General features: G+C 37.2%; 1 protein-coding gene across 6 annotated transcripts in view; it reads right to left on the minus strand.

Moving 5' to 3' along the window:
• npnta (nephronectin a) overlaps window positions 1–22,976 on the minus strand; it is a 46,826-nt gene that overhangs the window by 5,461 nt on the left and 18,389 nt on the right. For 2 of the 6 annotated variants that reach the window (XM_079617315.1, XM_079617313.1), the window contains 7 exons: window positions 21,422–21,514; window positions 15,852–15,938; window positions 10,517–10,636; window positions 7,460–7,579; window positions 4,624–4,758; window positions 3,423–3,545; window positions 925–1,353 (listed from right to left, as the gene is read on the minus strand). In XM_079617315.1, coding sequence (XP_079473441.1) covers window positions 925–1,353; window positions 3,423–3,545; window positions 4,624–4,758; window positions 7,460–7,579; window positions 10,517–10,636; window positions 15,852–15,938; window positions 21,422–21,514 — 1,107 coding nt within the window. The remainder of the gene's footprint in view (window positions 1–924; window positions 1,354–3,422; window positions 3,546–4,623; window positions 4,759–7,459; window positions 7,580–10,516; window positions 10,637–15,851; window positions 15,939–21,421; window positions 21,515–22,976) is intronic. The other 4 variants (XM_079617316.1, XM_079617314.1, XM_079617317.1 and 1 more) reach the window with 2 other exon arrangements.

The raw sequence follows: 22,976 nt of genomic DNA on the forward strand, positions 1-22,976 counted from the left end.
ATTTGTGAGCATGCTTTTGGATCATAAAATGGTATAGGACACCCTACAGTCTCAGACTTCACAGAGAAACAGGAGCAAAGGACGTAAGACCACATCATAATCCACAGGAAAGAGCCTTTAAAGCACATTTTAGCAAATATTTGGGAAACTCTCATGGAAGCTCTTTTTTTAACATCTGGCCCTCAAGGAGAAGGACTGTACACGCGTGAAAAGTAGTGTATGTGTACCAATTTTTGTGAGTGAAATCCAGTCATTATAGGATTTCAATTGATTGGGAATTTTGTGTAAATGCAAAGGACTTTTCCCATACAGATTTCACAACGGGTTCAAGTTGGTCATGCTGATTCGCCATACATGTTGACCAATAGAAAGCTACCAGGTGTGAAAGTGACTTCTGTGTAAGCTTATACATTGCGACACTACTGACAATAGACAATGGACCATTTTTGCATAAAGGAACACGGCGACTTTTTGGGACTTTAGCTTATTCACCGCATCTCGCAGAGTTATAAGTCCATACCCTTCTCATCTCCGTGCGTGCTGTAACTCTGCCTGACGCACCCACCGCTTCGCCTTCTAAGAATATAGTTCCCAGTATGTATACGGTTAGAAGATGGCTGTGTCTCATGTGACCTTGTTATTTGTACATGTAAATATGAAAATGTTGGCGTTATTTTGTCACTTATTGGGAGCAGTATGCTAGCTGGAGCCGTTTATCTCCAGTCTTTGTGCTAAGCTAGGCTAGCGGTGGGTGCGTTAGACAGAGTTACGGCACGCACGGAGATGAGAAGGGTATGTATAGACTTATCTGACTCTGGGGATACGGTGAATAAGCTAAAGTCCCTAAAAGACATCATGTTCATTTAAGACAGAGGAATTGTGAAAACCGGAATAATATTTTCTAAAAAAAGTACATTTACTTACTGTGAACATCACCTCTTTGTTTTTGGGTAATGTCTTTGATGCTGTTATCAATTGGCGTCACAAATGGGATTAAAGGTCTGCGTGTTGGGATAAAGGGAACCACCGCTGTGACCACTGGGGCTTTTGTGGTAGTTCTGGTTGTGGGACGGAACGGGACCTTAGGTTTGGTTGTCAGCACAACAGGGGGTTTACGTGTCGATATGAAAGGCCTACGGGTGGTGGTCACTGGGACTCTCGCTGGAGGGGTGACTTTTTTGGTTGGAGGAGATTTAGTGGTGGTTGCTGTTGTAGGTGCAATCCGTTTAGCTGTCACTGGTGGTCTGATTGTTGTGGTGGTTCTCTTCAGGTCTGAGCCTGGAATTTTGTTGCCATTGTTGCTTGGTGTGGTCTTTCCAGGTCGTGGAGGGTCAATAACCACTTTTGGGATAGCTAAAAGGAGAACAAACAGGATTCTCAGTTTCATTTGAAGTTAACATACCATTAAAAACAAGTCTCAATCTGGTTTAAAAAATTTTGGGAATTGGGAAGTCTGCGGCTAAATTAGGCCCAATAGAAACGTCACCATTCATATTTTAAATGAAACTGAAAATAACATTTTTAGCTCATATTTACAATGAATGCATGAAAGTAATCCCTCACATTCGAAATCAATACCAGAAGCGTAGACCCTCGCGCTTGTGTCATTCTTAAGGAGGGAACACTAAAAGAATGAATGTGACAATGCTATCTCAGGTTTCACAGGAGCTTTGATATGCGATTCCCAAAACGTCAGTAATTCAACACTTCCAGCACTTCTGAGTACACCTGGCTGAAAGTTTTCAGAACAGATGCTAAGGAGGGATGGGTTGCCTCATTGGTTTAACAGTGATTAAATCAGGTGTCAGACTCACAACAACAACTGTATTTTTCTCCACTTAACAAATAATAACAAGATTGAGCAGGTTGCAGCGATGCATGCATAATACTACATACATAAAGCCAGTGACAGTGGTTTGTAAAGCCAGTAGAGAGTGCATGTGAAGAGCGTGCAGCTGTGGTGTCATCAGATGCTCACGGTGAACCTGACTAAAGGCACAGCAGACAAAAGAATTCCAGACAGGGAGGAGATACGCGCAATATTTTCTTTCATCAGATCTAAAGTGTAATAGCACCTAAAACCTGTGTGTGTGTGTGTGTGTGTGTACGCGTGGGCATCTGTGTGTAAAATATAAATCTAAATAAATAAAATATTTTTGTAAAAAAAATTATATATACTCTACAGTTCAAAAATTTGGTGTCAGTACTATTTTCTTAATTTAATTCATTAAATTAATCAAAAGTGATAGTAAAGCCATTTATAATGTTATAAGACATTTCTATTTCAAATAAATGCTGTTCTTTTGAACTTTCTATTCATCAAAGAAACCTGAAAAAAACTTTTGTTTTGTTTCCACAAAAATATTCATTGATAATATTAAGAAATTTGTTCATTTATGTGTTCATTTTTATCATTTAAAAAAATATTAAATTAGAAAACAGTATTGATATCATTTATTACACATTTTTCTGGATTTCTGAATAAATAAATTCAGCCTCGGTTAACATAAAATATTACATTTTGTATCATTTATCATTATCTACAAATATGCATTGTAACCTTTGAGGGACTGTCCGACTTAATTCATTCAAGAGATTTTTTTTAAGGATGTTAGTCAGGACTCTGACGCCTCCGCTCATGAACATTCTCCACTTTCCTGTCACTCGGCCACTATACGCTCCATTGGGATTGTGCTTTGGGATGCTGTCACATTGAAAAGGTGAACAATCTACCTATGTTCAACATCCTGGCTTAGGCTCTGGCTTTTCGTCAAGATTTTTCATCATCCATCTTCTTTTCTTTCCTGACAAGTGCCCCAATCCCAGGCCAAGGGGAAGAAACTCTACAAAGGACCTGCATTCACCAGTGCAAACTGCAGTAATGGTTTACCTCAGTCTACTTTGTCACCGTTCAGCCACACACGTCAGATCAGTTTTTGCCACAAAAAAGGCCGATAGCTTCATCAAAGTCCATCACTCTCCTGGCAGCGTCTGTGATCAGCCTCTTTGGTTGTCTACTTCCGTACGCCGTCCACCTCTTAATGATAACCTTGCCTCAGCTTTTGTGCTTTAAGCCTTCATACTAATGACTCCTGGCATAAGCCTTTCCAAACCTTTATCCTGAAGTGCCTTTGAAAGCACCGTTCCACCTTATTTTACTTTATACAGCTGCTTTTAATCTAAATTAATCAAAATCACTGCAACGGAGAACAGATGGGGACCAATTAAATTGTTGCCTGAGCTATAATGTGATCAGTTTATGCATGGAGTGTGTTCATTAATGCAAATGAGATATTTATATTGTTGTGATATTGATTGTATTCTCAGTTCAACACGTGTGCATTATAACAGTAACAAAAAGTAAACACTTTGAAGTGGATTTCGATATTCCATCGCTGTGATTCTTTGGTTCGCATACTTACGTTTGCAGTCGTAGCCCACGCCTCTGTAGTCATCCTTACACTTGCACTTGTATGAACCAGGTGTGTTATAGCAGGTGGCGTAGGGACCACACTGGTGTTGACTCGAAGAGCATTCATTCACATCTAAAGGATCATTAAAGCAGAAAGAATTGCTTCTGTGAGATCAGGTAGATTTAAAAATAGAAGTCATCAGCTCTGTTGCAAAACTAGTGAACAACTAGTTCTGAACTCCTTAAAATGCCTTTATTCTAGTCTTGAGCTTTCTTTCGGGAACAAAAACATCACAATATTCCTCATTTAAATAATTCCCACTCAAGGCATACGCAACTGCTGGTATGAAACAAAAGCGATTGACCAATCACAACACACTGATCCAGACGACCAATCAGAGCACATTGCACTTTTCAGAAGGAGGGGCTTCATATAGTAACAGAGCGTTACTGACAGACTGGGAAGAGCGGTGCTGCAACAACGGTTGCTCAAAAATAATATTTTATGAACATTCAAACATGAAAACCCGTTCTAGTAGACCCCAAAAACAAAATCAAGACTTTATAAAAGGGCATAAAATGGCCTCTGTAATGTTTTCAATAAAACATTTGTTGTTGTTGTTTTGGCCCAATATTTTCGAAATTACCAACATTTTGGTGCGTCACTACTTACCATAGTGCAAACTGGTTGAGAAATGTTCTTTTAATTAACAAGATATCACAATAACATGCAATTTTTCAACAGGCATTTTCTACTTGGCTCATCCACCATTGGATAGATTTTCTCAATGCATTATGGTTTATTGAAATGGTCTGTCAGTGAAGGACAATTTCTTACAATTAGCTAATGCGAGGTGACCGTGTTCACATTGATAAAAACCTCTCTGAGCTTTGAAACAGAGCAATGATGATATTATTATTATTTTATATTTTAACTCAAAAAGAACGTTTAAAAAAAAAGTGTCACAATATCATTTAAAACCTGAAGTTGGCACACAATGTCTACTGTTAGCAAGAATATGAGTTAAGTCAAAGATTTTCTTTATAATTCTTCAAGACAAGCAAAAGCAATCCAAATTATTTCTGTGTTTGAGAATCATCAAATCAAACAACGCTACACACTATTCCAAGAATTCACAATGTTTGAAAGGTTTTTTGGATGTTATCTATGAATGTAATGTTAATGTACACTATATCCACCACCAGCTTACCTGTACACTGAAATTTCCCATTGATGTACTGCAGGTCAAAGCCATCATGGCACTTGCAGATGTAACTCCCAAATGTGTTGATGCACTTACGGAAACGGGGACAAACCGCATGACCCGTGGCGCATTCATCCACATCTGCGAAACAAACACACCAATCCATCATTTCTCTACTCTTTCTCAAGCGCCAGTTTGGAGCAAAGTAAAAAAGGTCTCAGTGAATTAAGGTCAGCGTCAATCACATTGGTTCTGATCACCTTAAAAGCATACTTGTATAATTCATGATCCTTAAATTGATGTGTTGCACAATTAATTTTTGAGACTGGCTTATTGTACACTGATGTTTTGTGCTGGCATATGCTGCATTTAAGGTTGAACTAAACTGAGATCTGCATCGTGTGAACTCTCTGCAGGAGTGCCATTCAAACTCAACACTTATGTGTGCATGTGCAGACATCCATCTAACAAAAGCTGCCCTCCTCGGAGCGATAGAAGTCCTCTGCTGAAATGCCTAAAGAGCTGAACACCTGTGCCGTGAAACATTAAGATGGTCAGTCTCAAGATTTATGGTGCCCTTTTAAAAATCTCACACTGTTTTCTGCACTCCCCTCCTCATAGCCTCCAGAAAAAAGGCAGAAAAGTGGTGGAAAAATGTAAAGAGTCAAGCAAGACGAATGTGCGCAGAAGAGCATTAGGTTAACTGACTCAATTTGTCGCATTCCATTTGTGATTTAGTGATCTGTGTGGTGATGACGATGTGAATACCTGCTTCTTCAAACCGTGTATGTACTGTAGTTGCCGTCTCTGGGACTACGGCATGCCATTCAAATATTCATTAACGAACGCCACAATGACATTTCCAAGCACTTACTTAACGCATAATTAGCGTATCAAATGAAAGAAGCACAGCTCTGTTGGCAAGGACTGGCGCGACCCGTACGGTTCTGTAGCAGGAGCGCAGACGTGAGTGAAAGCGACTGTTTTGTGACACGCTCGTAATAGCAAAGGTTTGTCATCTTTTCTGACAGCCACAAAAAAATAATGTCACACCTTCAAACGATGACTAGACGGAGCGCAAAGAGATCGCGCTCGTTCTTCTTTTGACTTAAAGAGGTCATGCCATTTTTTATTTAATGTTGTTTTTTTTTTTCTCACCTGAAGTCTACATCGATTTACATTTATGTAAATCAGCAGATGCTTTCATCCAAAGCCATTTACAGTATTCAAGTTTCCTGGAAATGGCATTGCTAGTGTCATATTATTATCAGTAGTAGTATTTTTAGGAATGGTATTGCTAGTGTCGTATTATTAGTAGTATTATTATGAATGGCATTGTTAGTGTCATATTATTAAGTTGGCTTGAGAAAGCGGAATGCTATTTAAACTTCTTCTTCTTCTTCTTCTTCTTCTTCTTCTTCTTCTGAGACTAAAATTTCTGACTGCTACTCCTAGAGCTTTAAAGCTAGAACCACCAAACTCGGGTCAGACTTTCAGACTGTTCTGACATATCATGCTAACAACATTCTAACAATGTGCTAAATTATGCTAGCAAGATGTTAAATCATGATAACTACATGCTAAATCATGCTAACAACATGCTAAATCATGCTAACAACATGCTAAATCATGCTGGAAATATGTTTATCATGCTAGCAATGTGCTAAATAATGCTAACAAGATGTTAAATCATGATAACTACATGCTAAATCATGATAACTACATGCTAAATGATGCTAACAACATACTAAATCATGATAACTACATGCTAAATAATGCTAACAACATGCTAAATCATGCTGGAAATATGTTTATCATGCTAGCAATGTGCTAAATAATGCTAACAAGAGGTCAAATCATGTTAGCAATGTGCTAAATCATGTTACCAGCATGCTAAATCATGCTAGCAACGTGCTTATCATGCTAGTAATGTGCTCTATATATTGTTTCCAGTTAATTATAATAAAATTTATATAATAATGTATACATATTTTTTGTATATCATTTATAAATATTAATATATAGCCTATTATTTATACACTTCATTATAAATATAAAATATTGACGGCAGATTTTTAGATGCACTGCATCCAAAATCTAATTCTTCCCTATAGTATGCCAAAAACAGTACGCCAACAGAGTAGTATGTCTGAATGCATAGTATTCTAAAAGGCCGCGGACGACCTACTACTTCCGGTGAGATTCTGAAGTGTGCATGCGATGCACATCAATCCCATGAGGCCACGGGAGAATATTTCTGAATGGCAGTTAAGCAACGCAAGTGACGCTGGTAGATCACATAATAATGACAACATGGCGAATGTAGTACGTCCAGATTACATACACACACTCATACTAAATAGAAAATACTTTTTTTAATTAACGGTCACAAAGTAATTTAAAATTCAAATGTAGTTCCTGATCAAGTAAGTATGCGATGCCAGGTGCAGCTATGGTTATTTTGGGAGAACGTTTTTGTCCGGAAACGTACGGTATGTTCTCATAATTACCACAATCATGTTGCTTCTGTCATGTCTGTATTAGTTCTCATTAGTTGCTATGGTGTCTGATTGGTTAATCTCTGTCCAGCTGCTCCTGTTTAGTGTCCTCATCTGCTATGTGTACTTATACTCCCTGTTCTCTTCAGTTATTGTTGGTGTTTATCAGTCTCACACTCTTCTGTGTTTGCTGTTGGATTAAAGACTTTTGTGTTCGTTCACCACCATCTTCGCCGTGTGCTTTCCTACAGCCTCCTATCCGTGACAATAATGAGCTTTCTTTCTAAAAGATCAGTGAAAATTCGATTACCAATTAACGTAATGCATTAGCCATGAACACATACCCACGCAGGTCCTGCCATCTGGAGCGAGCTGCAGACCTGGAGACGGGCACTGGCAGCGAACCTCTCCTTTCATTACTTCACAGCCGTACTGGCAGTTCGCCATGCTGCATGTCCGGGCATCTGACACAAAGACGCACACACACACACCAGGTTTAGCACTTATGATACACATTTCCTCAACTTATACATTAAAACACAGAACCACTCAAGTATAAAAAGCACACTGTACACGGGAAACTAAATGTACCGACAGATGCTCCATAGCATCCAAGCAAAAGATGAACAGCCATTAAATGGGGTGCAAGGCCACAGGTCGCAGAAGGAAACACACTTTTCCATATTTAGCTTCATGGCCTTGAAGGAAGCGAGCAGTGAAGCAGATAACCTTGCGTTATTAGATTGTGCAGTGATCTGTTAGCCCTGCGGAGAAACCTTCTCAACTGGTGTCGAGGGGGTCGTCACAGACGGCACAGCCCGCTTTACATCAGACAGCGAGGGGAAAAAGCACTCTAGAGAAAAGAAGGCGCCACATTGTTCCTGCTAATGCAGGTTGAAAAACAAACAAAACCACACAAAAAAAACTCTTTCTTAAAGAAATGAAATAAGAAAGAGATGTGTTACAAAGCTTTAAAGGGGTGGTTGAGTATGATTTCACTTTTCTAGCTTTAGTTAGTGTGTAATGTTGCTGTTTGAGCATAAACAACATCTGCAAAGTTACAACGCTCAAAGTTCAAAGCAAAGGGAGATATTTGCTTTTAAAGAAAAGGACTACAACACACGGCTGGTAGGGACTACACAACATTCCTCCGGGATTAGTGACATCACCAACCCTAAAATGTACATAAGCCCCGCCCCCGGGAACACACAGTCCACGTTGACACGAGGAAGAGTTGTTGTAGTCGAGTACATTTGTGAGTCAGCTCAAACTTTAGCATCTGTCTTTTCACATGCAAAAGAAAGTCACTCTGTGTGCATCTCACAACAGTTCCTATACGAGCGATTTATAGATTACCATGACAGAATATGCTAATTGAAGATAGTTAACTCCACATCAGCAACATAAATTTATCAACTAACCATTTAGAGACGTCCTGATGCTTCTACATGTTGTCACTTCTTCTTGAGTCTCTCCATCTTTGTCTGACTCCGTTTTAACATTAAAGGCAGAACAGTTTCTGTCATTTTAGTGTGTGTCTGCGTGAGGTAATCACAGCTGCTAACACACGCAAGCTCTTGAAACCCCGCCCTCTGCAAACCCTCAAAAAACTTTAACATGCTTTATAAAAATATCTGTGGGGTATTTTGTGCTAAAACTTCACACACACACTCTGGGGAACTCAGAGATGTATTTTACATCTTGTGAAAAGGGCATTTTACCACCCCTTTAAATTCTTGTTGCATAAGTAATAGATCTCAATTCTGGGCCAGGTTAAAATATCACAGTAAAAAAAAATCAAATAATATTCAAATAATATTGTGCTTGTTTAGCCAATTATGGCAGTTTGAAGTGAGTTTTGAGTAAATGTTGTTTAACGTGTTTAAGTGTTTTAATTAATGTTTGACATTTAATTTTGAGCAATTGTGTATATTTCGTGAATTATTAAATAGTTTATTATTATTTTGATTGTTATAAATTAATATTTTCTCCATTTATTTTGTATTAATAATTATTTTTAAATTGCAGGTGGAATACGTTTAATTATATTTATTTGATTATAATTAATTATAATTTTAATTAAATTGAATTTATAAAAAATAATAATAACAAGTAAACAAAAAAAAAATCTAACAGACATACATCAACAAGTTGAATATACAAGTCGGCATATTTGGCACTTACAGACAGTGTATGATTTCAAAAGAGCATTTTTTTTTAACCATCAAATAACATAAAGTTATGAATAATTTGAGCTTGTGCAGACTTTTATCAGATCAGCGCCCAACCTCTCCAAGTAATCTGCCATCCGAGCATTGACAACGATTGTACCACCCACGTCACCATACTTTGATTAACTCTGAGATTCAGTGTTTGCTGAAGTGTGAACAGAAAATATTTCTCAGAGAGCGTAATCTTGAAGCCTCTGGAAGCACACTTAGCACCAGGCAAGCACAGGCACAGTCCACTTGGCGTAGGGAGGATAGCTTAAGGCCAGCAATAAGACTTAGCCTTTACTGGCAGGGTTGAAGTTCACAGCGTTCTCATATTTTTTTTGTGAGTCACTTGAAAGCTCTCTGCAGGGTTAGGGACGCCCTGAGCTCTTAATGATTTGTGTGTGGCAGAGGAGACTATAAAAACACACATCAAAAAATACTAAATAAAATAAACTCCTGGAAGGACAAATTTGGACTTTCTTTTTAATAAAATAGAAAATTAATTTAATTAATAATCCTAAGAAAAACAATAGGGTCTTCACCTTTTCAAGGCTTGGGCCCTAACAAAATATAATTAATAAAATAAAATAATCAGAACAAAAGGAAATTTGAGATTTTCCTTTTTTTCCAATGTGGAAAAAATAAAACCTTTTAAACAAAACAAAACAAACAAACAAACCAAAAAAATTACGTGGAAAAAAAATTAAACCTTTTTCACAAAACAAAACAAACAAACATATAAATAAATAAAAGAAAAAATATCCGAAAAAAAAATTCAATTTTCTCTTTTTTAAATGTAGAAAAGAGAACCATTTAAATGCATTAAAAATGCATTAAAAATTAATAATAAAATATATATTTTTTTTAATTAATAAAATACATCTAAAAAATTAATTAAAATAAAATAAGAAATTAAAATAAATAGATAAATAAAAATAAAATCTCTTTTTTAAATGAAACCATAAAAATAAAACTATTTTTAATAATCCTAATTTTATGTTGTCTGTATTTTTGCATTATCGTATTATTCTTTGTAAAGTTTTTTGGAGCAATATACTATAAAGCCTGTAGAAATCCAGCTTGCAGAAACAAAACATACAGATTGTGTTTGACACTGGTGACAGCACTATCATCCGTTTCAAGCAAAGCGCTGAAGAGCCATTAAACCACAGAGACGTAACTCACTTCCACAGCTCCCGTCAGGTAACAGCATGTATCCGTTCAGGCAGTAGCATTTGTAGCTCCCGTATGTGTTCATGCACCTGTGTTTACAGGGCCGAGGCTTGAGGCCACACTCGTTCAAGTCTGCAGACAGAAGAACAGAGAGCGGGGGGGTTAGAACATCCTCATGTGAGAGAATTAGGCTTAAACCAGAGGTCAAATTTAAAAGGTCAATCCTTTTAAACCTGTGAGGCGGCGTCTGCGGGAAGAGGGTGAAGCCGCAGGCCACCGTGTCGGGACAGGCCCACCACTGAGCGCCTCACTCCACAGGACGCTGCACTTCAACAAGCCTTTAGCTTCCAACACTCTACGTCTCACACAAAAAGTAACTTCTTCCTTTTGAGAACTCTGCTCAACTCTGCAAAGGTCAACTGCGCACTCATTACCAGACTTTAAATATTTTTCAAATATTCTAAACTTTGATGCTGTTGAACTATTTATAGCCTAGACTTTGAACACTGAACTTACTGCCATATAGAGACAATTTGAACCATAACCACCTTAAAACTTCAGGACAGCAGATTGAGTGGCAAAGAGGTGAATCAATAATAGATATTCATAATAGATCAATCCATAAAAAAACATAACTTTGCAATGACAATATGAGACACATTTCTTTATTCTCAATTGCTGAATTATTGTTACTAAAACTTAAACTAAAATTATTCCAAATAATTTCATATACAGTATAGTATATCATGAAAAATGTACATTGAAATACATTTTAAGTTAAATATAAAAATACAAAAAAATTTAAGCAAAATAAAAATTTTAAAAAAATTAACAATTTAAGAAATATTAGAAAATGAATCATTTTTTTTTACTAAAACTAAAATGAAAATATACAAATTAAAGGTAATTTAAAATATTAATAAATATTATAATAGTATGCTAATAATACTAAAATAACACTGAATTGCGGATCTGAAAACTGTATTATTTATGTTTTCACTAATTGTATTTTTTCAAAATTTTATACATTTTATAATTGAGGATAATTAATTCATGAATTAATTAATATCTTATGTTTTCTATTTGACAAAAGGAAAAGTCAGTATGAAAACTTTTTTGTACATTTTGTGTAATTCCATATAATTCTCCCCAAAAATAATGACCAATAGAACCAATATTACCAATAGAAAAAAAGTACAAATTATTTCAGTATTGTAAATAGTGAAACAAATGTTGTATTTTTAATTACCTTATTATAGACTTTAATTAATTAATTATTTTTGATTACTTGATAAATTATTTTATTTTATCCATTTGTCCACAAGATTAAGTGACTGTTTAAATGTTAATCCATTTGTCAAATGATTATTGAGTTGCACAAAAGTAGCTCTCGTTTGTTGAGAGCTTGGGGAAAAATACAAGTAAGAGGTTTTCTATGCTTGATTTTTATTTGGGAGGGGAAAAAACCCCCACATGGGTTTGATATATTTCAATCCGTGCTCAACCATATATCCGCATGGGCCATCAGCTGGGCTCCATATCACTTACATCTCAATATCATAAGCTACACAGCCAGGTTTATAGGCCAGACACGTAGCATGATGCCTGCAGTGTCATTTGCACCGGACTGAAAATAGATCCTCCTGGCTGGTGTACATGAGTGTCTTTGGCATGGCCCAGTTCTGGGAGAACGGCGCCATCTTTAGCGGTCGGTTATGCGCGGAATGCGTTCGTGAAGTGCATGCTGGCTATTTTTGACAGGTGGCACAGATTTAAATAGATAGCAGTGTATTACTGGTAATTGGCAGTGGTGGGAGGTCACTCGACTGGGACGATTAGCAGAGGTGTGCGAGGACAATCACTGCCATACATCTTACCAAGAGTCCGCCACTACGACCAAATCAATCTCTCGCTTTCAAAGTGGAATCAAAATCGAGTCTAAATCTTTAACACCTTTTCAAACCGTACATTCCTCTAAGTATATGTTGTAGTTTTGAGCTGCTGAAGCTGTGATTACGCACTCAGAATTTCAATTTTCAATTAGGCTGCAATTCCATGATGATTGGAGACATAATTGACTAACGTTGACCCTTTCCTTGACACATTCTTTGCTTGTGGATTTCAGCTGGGCATTTGCAACACGTTGTTAATAGAAACAATGTGTTATAAGAAATAAAAAGTATTCTAGGGGAAGAATCAAATAATACAAGAATCTTGAAGTATTCAAATATTCATTATTATAATTCACCCTAAAAATATACTATTAATTTCAAAATATATAAATAGAATATTCAGAGCCGGACAGTAACGGAGTACATTTACTTGAGTACAGCACTTAAGAACAATTTTGAGGGATCTGTACTTTACTCGAGTATCATTTTTGGGGAGTACTCATGACTTTACTCAAGTACATTTGAGAGGCAAATATTGTACTCTTTACTCCACTACATTTCTATCCATAACCGTGAGTACTGAGTACCCGTTACTTCTTCTAAAAAAATAAACAATAAAAAAAAGGTTAAAAAAAAATCTCGGAAACCCTCAATTTGTTGTTTCCCTCTCAAACGTGACTGGATTGTGCAGGCGCCACTGATTGGGACAGCCTATCAGCAATCAGCTTTCAGAGGTGTGGTTCAGAGGTGTGTCAGAACATTGCTATATATTGCCTTCTTTGCTGGTTTAGGTTTATTGATTTGATTGATGAAAAAACAGAGAAACTCACATGTACACACAATTGTTAGTTAAAATGTGGGTGCAAAAACATCCATTAAAACTCTAGCAGAGGTTTGTCAGAGCGTTGCCATTGTGCTATTGCCTTGTGGGCAAGTGAGAAATGTTAAATAAAGCAACGTGGTAAAAAGATGAAAATTACTTGATTTTACTTTCAATTCCTTTTACATTATCCAAGGTATTAACATTAACATTTTTCATAACTCCATGTATAGGACGTTTCTGTACATAAATGTAAGCATTGTGGCAGTATGCAATATTTAGAAAATGTACTCTTGTACTCTTGATACTCAAGTACTTTTAAAAACAAGTACTTCAGTGCTTTTACTTGAGTAGACATCTGACTGTAGTACTTTTACTTGTACTTGAGTAAAATTTAGCAAGGGGTATCTGTACTTTTACTCAAGTAATGAAGCTGTGTACTCTGTCCGCCTCTGAGAATATTAGAGAATATCACTTTTTCACCCTCATGATTTCTAAGCTTGTAATTACTTTTTTTTTTTTTATGAAACACAACAGAAGATATTTTGAAAAGACAAAAATGTTTCATGGTAGAAATGAGGGAGAATGAATAATGACAGAATTTACATTTTTGGGTGATCTTAACTATGAGCTTTAAGAAAAAAAATATGTGAAAACAAAATATTTAATCAGACTCACTGTGATATCAAATCATCTGTAAAATCGCAGAACCTCATCTACTGTAGCTACATCTGGCATGAAGTCTCAGTGGTTCAGGCAGTAACTCAACTCTGAGCACAGCAGCGAGTAAACAAATACATTGCAGAAAGATGTTTAGAAACACGAAGCAACTCCTGTTTCTGTCAACGGAGGTGAAGAGGAAACTAACCCAGCATCGCAGAAGACTCATTGGCCCTTTGCTAACTAAAATAACGCTGAAAACAGCAGAAATGAAATGTCACATTCCCAGAATAGCCATTCTTGACAGGAGACAGCTCTGAGCTGCAACACATGACAAACTAATGATAAGGAATGAATGATACTAATAAAAAGAAAATGACGGAGAAATGGAGGGTAGGAGGTGTGAAGGTGTTGAAAACCACAAACAGAGTGCAGGAGAGAAAACAGATTAACAAGATGATTTACCAGCTATCATACCACCCTAAAAACATTTACCATGGCAACCAATAATTGACCGTTCGCAAAGACCCGCTTTAGTTACTGTTAATATGTTCGACAAAGCCACGCCGCAAATTCAGGGCATGTAGGGTATAGAGCAATATTTGAACACTCCCTATCAGAAGGTGGCGGTAATGCACACTTAAAAGTTGTTTGCCAACCGCCATTAAAATAAAACAGAAGAAGAAGAAAAAGCCACGCCGCTCTCACGCCACACCATGTTCTCACGCAGTGAACAATACATCGCGGAGCAGAGAGGACACTGACACGCGCTGACAGAGACAGCACAGACCAGGTTACGTTTGATATGAAACAAAGTCTCAACTTTGGTAATTTTTTTAAAGAAATCTAAACAATAAATACCGTTTTGTGGCTCTTTAACGTGTCTGACAGGTCGCTGTCGAGCATCAGTTAAATCTGCTCATTAACCGATAATCTCTTCCTTCTAGTTCCTTTATAGCATCAAATAAACATAAGTAGTGTTGTTTAAATCGTGGAAAGACGTCAGTACACTCCGTTTTCAAGTTCAAATCCTCGAATCTCTAACTAAATCTACTAACTGCTTTTTCGGACAAAAATGGTGGATTCTGTGGATAGCGGATTAAGATTGGTCAGATCGCCTGTCAATCAAACTCGCTGCGAATGGTCAATTCCAACAAAATATGGATGGATGGTTTGGGCGGATGGATAGATAGATAGATAGATAGATAGATAGATAGATAGATAGATAGATAGATAGATAGATAGATAGATAGATAGATAGATAGATAGATAGATAGATAGATAGATAGATAGATAGATAGATAGATAGATAGATAGATAGATAGATAGATAGATAGATAGATAGATAGATCATTAGTGAGGGCAGTTCACTTGAAACTGACATCCCATACTGCAGGTCTGATTGAAAAATCATGACCAGAATTACAGGCAGACAACAACAACAACAACAACAACAATAACAACAATAACATGACAGACGCTTTTTGAACGACAGGATATTTGTTTGGGAATTGGAGCTGGGCCTGAGATAGATAGAGGAGACAGGCAGAAGGTCAAAGAGGAGGAGAGCGGAGGAGAGCAGCCGGACAGCCACTTGAGTGCTCGCGGATAAAAGAAGTTCAGAGGAACTGACAGACACAGACAGGATGTGTGTGTAGGAGAAAGAAAGCAGGGTGAAACATAACAGCCTCTGAAAGGCTTCATGTGTGTGTGTGTGTGTGTGTGTGTGTGTGTGTGTGTGTGTGTGTGTGTGTGTGTGTGTGTGTGTGTGTGTGTGTGTGTGTGTGTGTTCTGCCAAGGCATGCATGGCTTTCTCCATGTCATTCCGGCCATGCCTGTGGAGGCTTTGGGGATCTGCTAAAGGAAAGTCCTGCCTCTCGCATCATGCACGTGGGCCAGAGGGGTGGCATTCGGGACGCAGGCGTCACCCGGTGAGTGCTCTTACATGAAAATCACACACAGAGGATTAGCTCACCCTCTGAAGGCACCGCAATCGGCTGGTGGTCCATGGGAACAAAAACAGGGGGATGCCATAATGGGGGGATAACATAGCCCTGCTCTTCTTTAGGAGTGAGGAAAACAGACAGATAACAGCACACAGGATAACGTGGACAAAAACATTTACACAGATATTCCTGTAGAGGAGAATAATAACATTATTCAGTAAATAAAGATTATATGCAAATTAGTAGATAACATAAAACAGCACTAGGCATGCTTTTATAGCTAAACAGAGCGTATTCAGAGCTAAACGATAAACTGGTGTGGGTTTGAATGTGAGAAATATTCATTCATATTTTCCCCACCCGTATTGCCTTGGTAACATCAAAAGAGAGTCATTACTACGGAGCCCCTGAAGGGACTTTTGCAAAAACTCACGAGAAACTTTTTACATGTGCTTTTTATGGTCTTCACACGTTACAATTTCCAGTTTATTTTTGTGCATCACTGCCATTTTACTATTAAGAAAAGGAGAGTATGGATTCGCATGAATTAATAAAGATCTATCTGCTGAAAAGCTGGCTTTAGTTAGGGGAGTATATCTCTAATTTCACGGCCTTGTCTTGTCCTACATTATTTCTTGTCAAATACAGAAATAGAACAGAAATTGGCAGCCAAAGCTGTTTCTTGTTGAAACTCAATTTTGATTTTATGATTTCTCTGAAGAAAAAGGTACAGTAAGATTCCCTGTCTGCAGAAAATGGACAGAACAGATTCTTTTTGGATATAAATACAAGTGGGCGGGTTTAGTTTTAGCTGCATAATTACATGGTGAGCACCAACCATCATGACTGGAAAAATCCGGACCCCTTTTCTTCTGGAGCAGCTGATATTAGGCGATGAACAAAAAGGCCAAACCCCCAAAATAGTGGCGAGTGACTGAAGGGTTTAGGTATTCAAAGTGTTTATAGTCCAATGTGACCCTTCAGCTTTCAAAAATACCAATACAGTACCAACAACTGTCTGTGATTGACACCGGAAAAAAGATGAGAGCAGGGAATGTCAGTGTTGCAGAACAATGCCGGCGCTTTACAGCTTAATTATATGATGACATGTAAAGAATCCCAGATAATCCCCTCGGCTGTGCTTGGCTTTCCAACTCCTAAATATCACACGGAAATGAACAGTGTTTTTCAAAAAACAAAACACATTAACCGTTATTATGCCCCTGGCTGAAAATCAAATATTTATAATGTAGACTTTGCAACTTTTAAAATCCGTGGGTCCATATGGGAGTTTTATGATTTTTTAACATTAAGACACCTAAGAAAACATTTTTATGTTACGTTTGCCCTGAAGACTATGTATGATGTTAATCAAAAACAGTTGTAGTGTATCTTTATATGACTATGTTTCATCCTTTAGCTGTTTTTTCCCCCTACTGAATAGGGCTGGGACGGTTACCGCGGGTCTGAGCTCGTCACCGTCGTCACCGCAAAAAAACAAAAACAAAAAAAACATTGGGCTGCACATGTGTGCACGTTCACGTTGTGTCTAATGACATGGATTCATTGATTCTAATGACATGGATTATTTCTAATGTAATGACATTGTGTCTTACATGGATTCAAGGTTTTCTAAACAAAACTTAGCCTATCAAACGATGGAGAAAATCCGACCTTTCGCGAGTTGGGGAACGCAATGTTTCATGACGCAGATGCATAATATAGATTCCATTAGAGATGCGCGGATGGGCTATTATTTAATCCACAAGCGCATCACAAAACTCATCATCCGTTCACCGTCCATCCGCACCAACTTTTTTTGACCAATTTTCAAAACAGCACCCGCCCGCCATCCGCTGATTGTTTTAAGGTCTATGGGCGATGCAAGCCGCTGCTGCCGCAAGCCGCGAGGCTAGAAAGCTCCTTAAAACGGTTTAGCGCTATACCGCGGGAATTTCTTTTCAACCGCGGTAAGAAAAAATCCATACCGTCCCAGCCCTACTACTGAACCTTTAAGAGATGAATATTTATTTTCTATACTGTAATAATCTGCTCTCTCTGACCAACTGAAAAAGGCCCCAAACTGTCCAGCATTCAGTTCAATCAGACTAAAGGGTGTACATTTTGGATGAGCCAACCAATGTTAAATGATGTTAAAAACAATTGCTTTAATAGCCATTTAATAATCTGCGGAGAAGTGCACCCTGGATAACGCATTGTTAGACCACAAAATAGATCTATCTTCATATCTGAAAGCATTTTACAATATTTGATGCCCCATAATGGATTCCTGACAGATTCCAGGAACAGCAGGTAAGCAGATTCTCATTAACAGAGACCTCCTCTGAAAATTAGCATCTTATTAAATTGATTTGATCCACGGAGAGACGAATGCAGCTCAGTGTCACTTGACTCCTAAATGGATTAGCGCTTTAATGAGTTTATTTGTTCTGGGCAAAGATGCCCATCTGCCTCAGATCATCTCCATGACAGTGATGTTACAGTGAAGAGCAACTGCAGCCATTGCTGACACAATTGAGTATCAAAGGAGACGGATGCTATTGTGCTTTAAAAGGATTGTTTACCCCTCCAAAAAATGAAGATTCTTCTGCTGAACAAAAAAGGAGATATTTTGTAAAATGTCGGTAATCAAACAGTTGATAGGCCCCATTGACTTCCATAGATGTTTTTTTTCCTACTATTGAAGTCAATAGGCGCGTTTCCATTACAGATTTGTGCAAAACTTTTGCGATTTTTTTTTTAAATGTCGACAAAAAACGATTGCGAAATGACACCGTTTCCATTAACCGATGTTATGCGACTAAAACGTAATTTTTTCCTCTCGCGATAAGTCATTCCAAAAATCATGCTAACGGACGTTGGTATGTTTATGTATATCCCAGCCACTACACTGGCCATTATTATTAATCGAAGGAGACGTATGTGTGTTATTCAAACATTAATGGTAAGGAAAGACCATTATACTTGTGAGCGGCACATATGAGGTGTTCCCTCATTTCTGCTTCGAGGTCTTGATTGTGGTATTTCTTTGAGGTTTAGAATCCAGTATTTCTGTAATTCTTTTGTCTTTTATGAATTTAACAAAGATCTCTGTCTCGTATTCTGTCCAAACACACCGCGTCATCTACGTCAGGTGACCTGTAAATGCGCAAAAACTGTTTCCATTGCAGGTTTGCGAAATATTTATTTTTCGAATTGCCTGAAAAACCACCTCATGCGAGCGTAAAAACTCTTTTGCGATAAATGGGAGTTTTTGCAAAATTGACGTGTTTCCATTGGGCGTATTTTCAATTCGCAATTTCAATTTGCACAATTTGAAGGGTACTGGAAACGCGGCTAATGGGTGCAGTCGACTGTTTGGTTACCAACATTTTTTAACCCTCTGGGGTCAGCAAACGCGCCGGCGCGCTTTGCAGTATTTTTATCTTCTTTTGTGACATCTTCTTTTGTGTTCAGCAGAAGTAAGAAATGCATACAGGTTTGGAACAACTTGAGGGTGAGTAAGTGATGACAGGTTGAACTATCCCTTTAATTGCATAAAACTACAATTATGACTATTTCTTGTCATAAAATCGATAATTCAGTTTCCACACATCAGTTGATCAAATCAATGATCAAAATATATGATATCCATTAATAGCACTGCAGAGCCCAATGCTCAATCACATACTTGTCTTTGCATATTAAACTAAGATAGGTGAAAGTATTTTAAAATTACACTCATCACCTTTAAATCCCAATTTGGCTATTAAACTTTGGGGGTGTTATCCCACCTCATTGTGATGGATTAAGCACTAAGCTCTTTATCATTGTTTCTGTTCAGCTCTGCACGTGGTTTTCTCTGCAATAATCACTTGTGCTGGATCCTTTTAACATTGAGGCCCTGGTTTATATAAGGGTTTGTTTAATTGTTTTTTGCAAATTGATGGCTGAGCTGATATATATATATATATATATATATATATATATATATATATATATATATATATATGAGTATATATATATATATATATATATATATATATATATATATATATATATAGATAGATAGATATAGATATACATACATGAGTATATATATATATATATATATATATATATATATATATATATATACATACACACACACTCGCCAAGCACCAAATGCGAGTAAAAATCAACATTGGATTGAACTCTCTTTCACATCTTCTTGCACTTGAAAAGACATATTCAAACAAAATTATGTCAAAATGCCCATCTTGGCGAGTATCCTTGTAAACATAGTCATTTATATCTTAACTAAGTGTAATCAGTTGAGAAATATCAGTGTATTGGATCCGTGCATTAGCTCTTAAAGTGACAGCAGCCTAATATACCTGCTGCTGTTTGTGTTTAATCGACACAAATTGTGTGTGTTAATCAAACAACAAAAGACAGACAACAAAGACAGAATAACTTTTGTAACTTTGTTTCATGGCTGATAAAAAAAAAGTCTGGTAAAATTTGGCAAAAAAGTCACTGGCCTTTGGCAGGTGCGGCAAAAAGTTAGTTTTAAGCCCAGTTGTATAATATTATATTTATTAATATAGAGAGTGTTAATACAATAATGAATTAATATGTAAAACACATTTTGATTACATTAGTATTAGTATAGAGCTATTAATAATCAACGTTTGCATTGCAAAGTATCGACTACGATTTCACAAAGGACTCAAAATAAATCATGACATTACAATATCTTATGAAATAAGTGATTGGGTGTCTTGTGTGGTATAATTTAATTTGCATGCTGATTGTTTTGTGACGCATAATTTCAATAAACAAAAACACTTAGCGGCTTGAAAAACACTTCAGTCAGTCACACTGAAAATAAAAGGCTTGATTATTTCCACCGATCATTTTGATATGCCACCCAGGTGTCCGCGCTAACCAGCACCTGTCAAAGTTTCAAACAAGCCCTCGGCATGACAATCATCTGTCATTACCTATAAAACCCATCAGATTCTTTTAATCGCTCTTGCCACGGAAGCTGTAAGAAATGTCATCTGTTGTGATGATAAAATGATTTAATTCAATTATTTCCACCCATGGAGTCCAGCGATGCTAAAGAGGTTTCGTCAACTTGACATGAAACCATGACGCAAGGGAAAACCGAAAAGATTCTCTTCCACATTCCAGAGGGGATTGTTTTCCCTTTCCTTCCCGTCTTTTAATTACACCTTCTCCCTTTGCCTTCCGAGGGCACAGAATCCTCTGTTTAAGTCTCCTCTCAAGTGGAAATGTGCCGTTTTAAATCAGGGGTTATCTCCGACGCCAGCGCTCTTCTGATGAGACGACTACAGACAGAATTTAGTCCCTTGGCTCCGATTTATTTTCGGTACAGCGTTCCTAGTTCAGTAATTGAGATATTATCAGCTTAAGGGAAACCTCACATCCTGAATCACTATATCACTCAATACAACAGATACATTGTTTTTTGTGTAGACCTACGGGGTGACGTCTACATCCAGAGGCCTTTCAATTAATGCAGTGGCAAATTGGTGCTTCAGAATAGAAAGAGATTGATTTAAACGCACTGTGTGCACACTTCAGCACTTACCTTGGTTGCATGTTTTTCCTGTATAACCTGGATGGCACTTGCATTTGTTGGGTCCCACGCATTCTCCGTGTTTGCATCCGTGCTGACATGCGGCTGTAGGCACAAAGATCATCAGGATCATTTTACACCAAAGTCTGTGCAGTAGATATGGAAACATGTAACAAAAAAACAGGCTAAGAAAAACAACAACCGTTCTCACTGTGGGAAATAAGTGTCCAATCCATTCAATTAGACCTTGAGGATATTGTGGCGAGAGATCCACAAAAACCTTATTTTGGAAGGCTGATCCCCAACATCAATAATTCATTGTTTGCCTTGGTCATTTTAATGAACCGAGTGTACGGTCCACCTCACTTCTGCTTTATGACTCATTACATCTCACATTTGGATTGGGAAGCAGCCCAGAGCTGTGCAACATCAGAAACATTTCAGATCCGAGACTGAGGGAAACCGTGGTTACACTTTATTTTATGGTGACATTGTATTACTCAAATAAGTACTGAGTAATATTAACTACATGTACTTACTATAGAGGTTAGGGTTTGGTTTAGGGTTAGATACTTGTAATTATGCATAATTTACTGTTATTACAATAGTAAGTACATGTAGTAGTGTGTAACTACGTAACCTTAAAATCAAGAGTTACCGAAAACTGAGGATCAGTGTTGAATATGGGGTAAATACTGCCTCTGACATCTTAGAAATAGAGACAAAAACATGCAAATTTAAAAAAACAAAGGCTACATCCCATCCCATACTGCTCTTCGTAATGTTGTCAAAAGGATGCTGTGTTTGCAGCCCTGCTCCTAAATAACAGCACAGGAAACTGATCAGTCTTTCATAGCAAACCAGATTCGGTTCAGAGCAACACAAATCAAATTATGTTTGAATTATGTCAAAGATGTCCAAATTGCATATTCCTTAGTGAATTATTGAAAGTATGCTTCCAAGCACATTTTTTTTTATAGTTACCGTATATAAATATGCCACAACATGAACTCTATTTTGTACATGAACACTATAAGTACTTCCCTTTTCAATTGTTTGTTGCACCTGCTGGTACTTTTATACAGTTTCACGAAAAACCCATCAAACGCAGAAATTCATTGTTTATTTTTCCTATATTTCCTTTGGTGTAAAATTATTATGTCAAAACACTATATTTTCACACTATTATGCCAACACTATTTTGGTTTGTTTTCATATTAAATGTTTTATGATTATATATGATTTTATAAGTTTATTTAGTTTTTGTGGAAAATGAATGAAGAGTAAAATGTATATTTACAAAAAAAATAACAAGTTACCCAATTTACCCTAGTTACTTGATCACATGCATGTGCAGGGCCAAGCCAAAATATTTAATGGTCTCAAACATTTTGATTACAAATCACTGGTCAGGAAATTAGCAGGAATTGCACAAATACTGTAGATGAAGTGACTCAGCACAGAATGGCCTTCTTGCAGACAGCTTTCTACAGGAAGAAGAGTCAGTGTTGTTCATAGTTGAAAAATGTCTGCCAGTCCAAATATTAACTATAGGCTTTAAATCTGG

Source organism: Phoxinus phoxinus (genome assembly GCF_949152265.1).
Source record: "Phoxinus phoxinus genome assembly, chromosome: 6".
NCBI lineage: Eukaryota > Metazoa > Chordata > Actinopteri > Cypriniformes > Leuciscidae > Phoxinus > Phoxinus phoxinus.